Source organism: Phalacrocorax aristotelis, chromosome 4 (assembly GCF_949628215.1).
Source record: "Phalacrocorax aristotelis chromosome 4, bGulAri2.1, whole genome shotgun sequence".
NCBI classification, from domain to species: Eukaryota; Metazoa; Chordata; class Aves; order Suliformes; family Phalacrocoracidae; genus Phalacrocorax; species Phalacrocorax aristotelis.
Genome location: NC_134279.1, coordinates 73,168,583 through 73,177,678, shown reverse-complemented (window position 1 = coordinate 73,177,678; position 9,096 = coordinate 73,168,583). Strand labels below are relative to the sequence as shown.

At 44.4% G+C, this 9,096-nt stretch overlaps 1 protein-coding gene across 1 annotated transcript; it reads left to right on the top strand.

Moving 5' to 3' along the window:
* Positions 1 to 218: 218 nt before the first annotated feature.
* On the top strand, positions 219 to 4,842 carry ADRA2C (adrenoceptor alpha 2C). The gene has a single exon (XM_075091970.1). It carries the CDS (start codon positions 302 to 304, stop codon positions 1,637 to 1,639), a length of 1,338 nt encoding a protein of 445 aa, XP_074948071.1. The 5' UTR covers positions 219 to 301; the 3' UTR covers positions 1,640 to 4,842.
* The last annotated feature ends 4,254 nt before the right edge of the window (positions 4,843 to 9,096 follow it).

Here is a 9,096-nt window from a genome sequence, read left to right as displayed (position 1 = left end):
GCCTTGAGCCGGGCATGACCGGGCGGGCGGCGGGGGCCAGCCGTGCCCCGCTGCCCCCTCGCCGGGGGCCGGACGGAGGCAGCGCTGCCGCGCTCCGTGCCGCGCCGGGGCGGCGCTACCCGGCCCTGCCCTGAGGGACGGCGGGGCGAGGCGAGGCGGGCGGCTCCGCCGTCGGGAGCCGGGCGGCGGGGCGGTTGGCGGGGGGCGATGAGGGCGGCGGGGCGGCGGCGGCGGCGGGGCGGCGCGGCGGGGCGGGGGCTCCGCGGGGCTCTCTAGGACGCCGGCGCCCCGCAGACCCACCATGGATCTGCTGCTGGTGGTGAACACCAGCCTGGGCTCCCCCAACGAGTCCCTGGCGCTGCCCCCCTCCTCGCCCTCCTCCTCGGCCCTCCTGCAGCCGCCCTCCCCCTACTCCCCGGCGGCCGTGGCCAGCCTGGCGGCCGTGGTGGGCTTCCTCATCGTCTTCACCATCGTGGGCAACGTGCTGGTGGTGATAGCTGTGCTCACCAGCCGGGCCCTGCGAGCCCCCCAGAACCTCTTCCTGGTGTCCCTGGCCAGCGCGGACATCCTGGTGGCTACCCTCGTCATGCCTTTCTCCTTAGCCAACGAGCTTATGAATTACTGGTACTTCGGCAAGGCTTGGTGTAACATTTACCTGGCGCTGGATGTGCTCTTCTGCACCTCCTCCATCGTCCACCTGTGTGCCATCAGCCTCGACAGGTATTGGTCAGTCACACAGGCAGTGGAGTACAACCTCAAACGGACCCCCCGGCGGATCAAGGCCATCATCCTCACTGTCTGGCTCATTTCAGCCGTCATCTCCTTCCCGCCATTGATCTCCATGTACCGGGACCCTGAAGGAGATGGCTTTCCCCAGTGCAAGCTCAATGATGAGACATGGTACATCCTTTCTTCTTGCATTGGCTCTTTCTTTGCCCCCTGCCTCATCATGGTGTTGGTCTATATCCGCATCTACCGTGTGGCCAAGCTAAGGACCAGGACCCTCTCTGAGAAGCGTACGATGCCAGAGGGGTCCTCGCAGACTGAGAATGGCTTGAGCCGCGCTGCTGGCGGCTGCACGTCCCTGAGGATGCAGCTGGGAGAGAATGGACATTATTCAGTGCACCACTGGCGCAAAGCCTCTGAGCTGGAGGACATTGAGCTGGAGGAGAGCAGCACCTCAGAGAGCAGACGGAGGCGGAGCCGGGAGGAGCATCCCCGCAAAAGCAGCAAGAGCCAGTCCTTCTCCTACTCATATTCCTCCAAGCACTCGAGTAGCCGTCTGTCCCGCTCTAGCAATCGCTCCATGCAGTTCTTCTCATATCGCCGTCGCCGGAAGCGTAGCAGCATCTGCCGTAAGAAAGTCACCCAGGCCCGGGAGAAACGCTTCACTTTTGTGCTGGCCGTGGTCATGGGGGTCTTTGTAGTTTGCTGGTTCCCTTTCTTCTTCAGCTACAGCCTCTATGGCATTTGCCGGGAGGCATGCGAAGTCCCTGAGACTCTCTTCAAGTTCTTCTTCTGGATTGGGTATTGCAATAGCTCCCTCAACCCAGTCATCTACACTATCTTCAACCAGGACTTCCGCAGGTCCTTTAAACACATTCTCTTTAAGAAGAAGAAGAAGAACTTCCGGCAGTGAGCTGGAGGGATGGATTTACCTTGAACAGCAGTGGAGTTAGAGAAGGAGAAGGCTCTATGCTGAAAAAGAAGGGAGGGAAGAGAACATGGGGTTTGGGCTTAGAGAAAAGGAAGAGGGCTCGCCCCCTCGGTGGCGCAGAGTGATGCTGTGGGGTACGGCGATAGTGTCGGGGAAGCTGAGGGCATTCACCGTGGTACAGAATGGTGACACAGTGCTGGAGGAGCAGTGCTGGAGTGTGATGAGTAAACGGGGAGGGGAGTGATTGTCTTTGAACCCTGACGGGCGACATGGGGAGTCCACAGAGGAAAATAGGCTATGATACAGTTTGGGAGGCAGTGAGCTTTTATGGGCTCTGTGATTTTGTTGGAAATCAAGCAGAGATGTCAAGAGGAAAGGATTAAGTGGCAGTGGTGGTGGAGATTTGAGTATTTATAAATAGAGCAGCTGGGGCCTGTGGTGGGCTCCTCCCAGTAAGAAATTGGCTTTTACTGCTTATGTGGGGAAAGAAAGTGCAAAGTACCAGGCATTGACAGTCTTTTGAGTTATGAAAGGATTTAAATGTTTGCCAAAAAAACCCTGAAGAACAATCCAAACTCTTTTCTAAATAAACCTTTGTACTGTTAAAACCTTCTGAATGATGATTTTACACAGGGCTCAAGTCAAACAGAAAGCATGGGGTTTTCTTTGTCTTTGGAGGGATCCCTGCATATGGAGCTGGATGGGATAGATTTGTTACTGTCTTCCTGTAATTTTTGATTTGTCAGTGGGACAAACCTGGGAATCTCAGACGTTTTAATTAAATTTGAAAAACAGCACATGCACCCCATGACCTTATTTCCCCCTGTTGGTTTGCCAGGCAGTAAATTCTTCCTCCATCCCTCTCAGACCAGTGGCCTAAGCACCTTGCTGTCCTGAAGCAGGTAGTGAGAAAAAAAAATAATTTTTGTGAAGTCACCTAACATTTAAAAGAAAAAAAAAAAAAATTTCTAACCAGCTCAACTTGCATGTGCCCTGGGGAACTTTTTGCCCCTTCTTTTTAGGTCCCACTCAAAAGGCTTATCTCAGGGGCTGGATGTGTGCTGCTCTCGTTCTCAGACAGGCAGTTGGAGGCAGGCTGCTATGCAGATTTCCATAGGAAGAGCAATCACCACACCATTAAGGTCTTTAAATCCTTTGTATTTACAGTCTTAGATCCTTTATATTTATTTTTTTAATGAGAAGCATACCTTGCAGATTGTCAGTGGTGTATGTGACCAAATCTCAAAAGAAGGTGCAGCTGTTCCAAACCTTTAATATTCATGTTGCTTTCTTTCCCTTTTCCTGTTTGCATTTCTAGTTTATGATTTCAGAGGATTTTGTTGGGGGGGAGAGAAGAGGGAAGAAGAGTTTGAATAGTTATTAAAGCTAACTGTATTTCCCGTGGGTTTATAAAATGTCATAAACTGTAATGAAGAGAATGAGACAGGGACTGCTCTCTGTACATTCGCCACCAAATACTGAGTGTGAGACTCATCAGCATTTACATCCCTTCTCCAGTTGTGCTGCTGCAAGGTGTGTATTCTGTTTGTGGGGTAAATATTGCTCAGTTTTATGTGTATCACCCCTTCCTTAGGCAGCAGGGTTTGGCATCTGCCTCAAATGACCATTTCCGTAGTAAACAGCTCTTTGAAAAATAGAAAAAAATCTATTCTCATATGGCAGGCTTCTTGAAACAGCTAAATTGAATCTATACCTGCGAATCATTAGATACCCCCTTCTTTACTCCCTCTGAAAGGTGTCTGTAGCCTCTCTTCTCTTGAAATCTCTATGGCATAATGAGAAATGATAGACCAGTTACTTTGTTTCATCAGTTTTTTCATAATAAGCCTTTGGTTCACTTAACCCTGGAAAAGGAGGTTGTTGGTGGCTAAGATTCAGATGATAATTCAATAGACAATGAACTTCAGGGCCAACTCAAGTGAGAGCTCTGCTGAAGTAAGGGTTAGATGACTGCACCAAATGCATTAGAAGCTTGCTTGATTTCATTAAAGAAACAACTGGGGCATTTTCAAAGTCTTAAGTCCGTAACTTATTGGAGCCTTTCTTGAAATAAGGCTTGTGGAAAGATTTGAGCTTTGTTTAAATACTTGCACTTAAAGAAAGGATGTAAGACTTATTTTCAGAGCATCCCTTTGTAAATAACAATGGTCTGGTACAAGTACTTACCTGAGAGAGATAAATATGAGAAAAAGTAGCAACCGAGAGGAGGAAATTACAAGCCATTTTCTCTTTTGCAAAATGGAGAATTCTTTTTGAAGTTACATCAAGAAAAGGTGAAACAAGATTATATTATTTGTAGGTAATGATGTAGCTAAAAAGTTCAGGTTTGTTTAATCTGAAGAAACTATATAATTGCCAGAGCAACCAAAGCAACATACGGTACATAGCTACTACCTCTGAGCTACTGGATGGCTTCATTAGAGATACCCATTCCTATAAAGATAAAGGTGTGCTTTTGTCACTTAGTGCTCATTTAGGGTGGTTTCCCAGTCTGCAGACACACAGCAGTTTCACTGTTGCACTGCTTTTGAAATGAGATTTGTGCCTGTAAACAATCCTTCCCCTTTATTTTTCCATGTAGAATTCAAGGATTCTATGGAAATGAAATTTGACAGACAGATTTTAGTGGAGGTGAAGTGTATATGGAACGACTGATGTGCCTTAAAAGTAATTTGTTTGCTATAAAATTATTCTGTGGTCATTATAAACATAAAGGAAATAATGCTTCTATTTTTGTTTTGAATTTCCAAATGTTTGAAAGGAATTGATGCAGATACTGAACATCTATGTCCAGCAACATAATTAAAAACAGGGCATTTTCTGTGGTTTTAATTTATTTCTGATCACAGTTACTTATCTGATTCAATGCCTCAAGAGGATCTTATTTCTTCTGAGCTAGATAAAAAGTAATATTCATCAATAAAGATGTGCAGTGTACACCCCTTTTAAGTGCATTTCCCCTCTAAATTAGTGAATACAGAGGATTTCTATAAAAATTGTTTTAAATGTAACTACTAAATATGCTACAAGGAAGTAAAATGGGGCTGACTTATTTTTTTAATTGCAGTGTTCTCTTATTACTTGTAATAGCTGAAGACTGGAATTTGTTTGTAAGATATTGTGTGGTGTTAACTTTTCATAAAAGTTATCAGCTCTGCTACTCACACTGGTTGTGCCTCCACTGTAAGTTGGCTAATAGCATGTACAGGAAAAAAACAGTCAATGCAGCTTTTGCTTAAGAAAAAGGGAGAAGATATTTTGTGTTTCAAAGGTGTCCAGTTGTGCCTTTGGTCACATCTGGCGAGCTGGTTGAAACACTCTTTACTGTTGTGGAAGAACAAAATGTTACTATGAAGCCATATTGATTTTAACAACAAACACTTGATCTTTAACTGTTCATTTGCTCATTTCACCATGAAGAAAATTTTCTGTCAGTCTAAAATGAGAAGTTAATGTTTTATTTTCGAAACCAATTTTCTGAACAGTACCACTATTGGTTGGTTATTGAAATATCGAACAGTACAACTTAGCTAGGATGGGAGCTCAATGCCGCTGTCCTTCAGCCCTCTCCTGTGGGAGTTTTGCATGAGTGAAACTGCAGAATCAGCCTCTTCAAGGCTTGGGGCACATGGAAGGGGTGATATATATATAGGAGATTTGGCAGGATCACAGCTTTAAGTCATTGTCTAAAATAAGAATCAGGCCCTTGTTGTTCTGTGTGATCTCTGCTCAGACAAGTCATGTTGCTCCCAGAGCACTGGCAATTTCTGAGAACTAGACCTGAGATGAAAGACTACATCCTTTGTAAGAAGTAAAGTCATAAAGCTTTATGGCCATGTTGAGCTGTATCGCCCTTTGTAAGCAATCCCAGAAAACTTCAGCAGAGTTTACTTGTGAATGAGGGAACTACTTCGTGTGGGCAAGGATGTTAGGACCTTCCTTAGGCATTGCCTCTTTTTCAGTAAATGTGCCTGAGGAATGTAAGCAAACATCGGTGCATAAACTTACAAGAACTGAAAGAAAGGAATCTCCTCTGCTTAACTTTGACTACTCTTCAGACCCATGGAAGGTGTGGGTCAAAGGATTTTTGACAACATAACCACAGCAACAAACTATATGTGTATTTAAAGTATAAGCTGTGTGAAGAGCGTTATCTGATTGCATCTGTTTTCTGGAGGAGAAAACTGTTGCCCTCTTTCTTGCTCTATGGTAGTTGGTATTCATTAGAACAGCATCTGAGAAGCGTAAAGGTGTTGTACAAAAAAGTCAGTAACAATATGCAGTTCAGGAAAATGTTCTAACCTTAAACTATGACTACAGTCAAGAAGCAAAGAATACCTACAAGCTGTGCAAAATGAAGGCCAGATGCTGTCTCTGAGGTTTTTTTTCATGGTTGTTCATGACCTTGCTGGTGAGTAGAAGGCAACTAGATGCGTCAGAGAAAAAGGTCTAATTTGGAGGGGGACGGTGTGTGGGGAAATGACTACTCACAACACTGGAGGGATTCGTATTTACTTACCTTCTTTGCACTGTAGACAAGTACAGTGCAGGAATTTGCCTTTTTGATTGCACAATAGCAAATGTTAATTTGCCTTCCAGATCTGTGGGTCAGCTAAGCCATACAAGAGATGACACAGGAGAAGGTAGGGATAAGGGACTGCTCACTTCAGTGCTCAACACCAAGCTTAAGTTTGTCCTTTGTTCTTGAAATTAAGCCAAAAATAGTTTGGCACTCGGACCCGAAAGGCCATGTAGCCTCAGTAATGCTACACTGAATATAGTCTAGTTTTATCAAAAAGCATCAGTTCATATCATATACCATGCACATCTCAGTTTCAGGACAGAAATGGGAGAGTCTTGACGGTGTGTGAGAAAGGAGTAGTCAGCAGATTGAAGGATGATGGGTGGATTGTGACATTTCCCTAGATCCCATTCTGATAACTGAGCTGACTTTAATTATGTGACTTCCCAATCACTTTGAACTCCTAAGAAAGACTTAGGGAGGTATGTAACATGGAAACAGTAGAAATACAGCTTCTCAAGGAAGCAGAAAGTGGCAAATTGCTCAGAGAGTCAGTGTTCAGATGGTTATAGCAGATGCCCAGACCTCCAGTGGCTGGATAGCTCTACTACTGGTTTAGTGTGAAAGGCTGGGGTATCTTCCGCTCACAGTGACTCTCATGCTTGGTCTGAATTTAGGTGATACCTACAGATGATACATTGCCTTTGTTTGAAGTGACAGACCTTAGACTATGAAGGAAACATTTTAAGTAGTTTGTCTGTCCTCTGGCACATGTCCTTCACTACACTACCCCAGACATTTCTTAATTCAACTGCACCACAGTTGATAAGGTAGAGAAATATTGCCAGTATCTTACAGAAGAAAAAGAAACAGAGGCATGCTAAACATTAAGAATTGAAACCTGGTGCTTAGTCTTAGCCTAACATCTAACTGCAATAGCAGTCTTCCTTCCTCACACCTCTCCCCCCCCCTTTTTTTTTCTTTTGGAAAACAGAAATTCATGCAAAATTGTGGAACCTTATTTTCAGTAGACTACACTGGTGATTCTGTTTACACTAGAAAGAAGAGGTTTTCTGTCAATAAATGGCATTCTGCTGGAAAGCAATTTTCTTTACCATACTTCTCTGAAAAATCTAATGCAAAGTAAACCAGCACTTAATTCAATTTTTCTATATGTAAGACTCTTAACAAAAATGCTTCATTAAAGTTCCTGAGTGTAAAGTACACAAATCAAATATAGCTGCCTGCTTCATCAAAATCAATTAGTTGTGTTTCAGCATTTTTGTGAACAGCAATCATTCATTTTGTATGATACTGTCCTGATAGCTATCTGCTGACAGAGGAAGCTATACACCCTGTTGACAACAGGAAAAAAGTGACGATTCGTATTTCCCTCCATTAACTGTTAGGTGTCCCCTAACAAATTAAATTAAAAAGCAGGCCACTAGGAGTAGGTCTTTTGGTGTGATGTGTAGTAAGTGACATGAGTCAGAGAAATAATAACCTGACTGGTTCTGAGATGTACAGCACACTTAAAAGAGAGGCTAACCCTAGGCTGCAGGGACATGTTTCTCTTGGTTTTGTTCTCTATGCCTTCAAATTACTTCCTCTGTAGCAGAACACTGTCAGTACAGCATCCCTTTCAACCCTGTCTGTTGGAGTAAGAAATTAATACTGAGGTCTCCCACTTCCTCACTGAGTACTTTCACCGATAGACCATATATAAAGGTGGTGCAGCTAAAATGTCTTTCCTTTAGGCCCATAAATATTGTATTTAGCTTTTTGTCTCTAAGTAGACTAATACTTTCATTCCACAAGGACATTCTTTATCTGGAAAGAAACACGTGCCAAATATTGGGAAGAATATGAGAAACACTGAAAACCTCCAGCCATTCCAGCTAAATTTTAAAAGAAAAGGTCACAGCTGAAGTAAGGAAAAGCTTAATCTTGTCTGTGGTGGGAATGCCCTATCTGAGACCACCTACTCAGATGTGCCTCTCATCAGAGTTTGGTGCAAGCAGTGTGTGGAGCTGTTCGGCTGGAGCCCTTGCAGCTGTACTGAAAGGAGCAATTTGAAGTGAGCAAAGATCAGAGTATGAAAACATGTGCCTATCAAATCACTCCACATTATAGCAGACTCTCTTGCGTTGCCTTTTTGTTCCCTTTTTGTGCTCCCCGCTTGCAATCAGAGTAAAATACACAGCACACGCTTGCTGTGCCTTCACCTTGTATGCCTCAGTGTCTGAGTTACAGCGGGTGGATCGTCCTCCTCCCAGGTGCGCTGGGAGGATTCCCCAGAAGACTACCTGTGAGGTGCTTCAATGCTGGGTTGTGCTACACGTAAGTACCTCTAGTAGAGTAACAGGAGTGATGCTAAATGTTTTTTACTCACTCCAAGCCACTCTGTTTTATCACCAATAAATGCTTGTATGCAGAGTTTTGAAGTGTCTATAAATGTGAATTCACTAAGGCTGGCACTGATTTGTTTACATCAGCAGCAATTTCTCTCGGTGATTAAAGGGAGACTTCTAGTCAGTCTATCAGACTGCTAGTTTTGCTTTGCCACATGGTCTATCAAAGGAGCATGATGCATTGTTTAAACAACACAATTAGCAATAAAAATGATTAAAGATTCCTGGATGGCATGTTTTTTCTGCCAGAAAAATGCCACTTCAATGAAATCTGATCTTTCCTTAAAGAATGTGTCTGTTTTGCCCCATATATAATGGAAACCAGGAGATCTTTAATCAGCATCTGCTGGACTGACTGCTTACTGGCTTGTCTGGCTGGCTCCTGGGCAGGCTGCTGGATAAGGTGCCAGAAAGCCGAGACTTCCAGGCTCCTGGATCCTGGGCAGCTCAGGCCCCTGGGTTTATGGGCACTCAGCTCTGAGCTC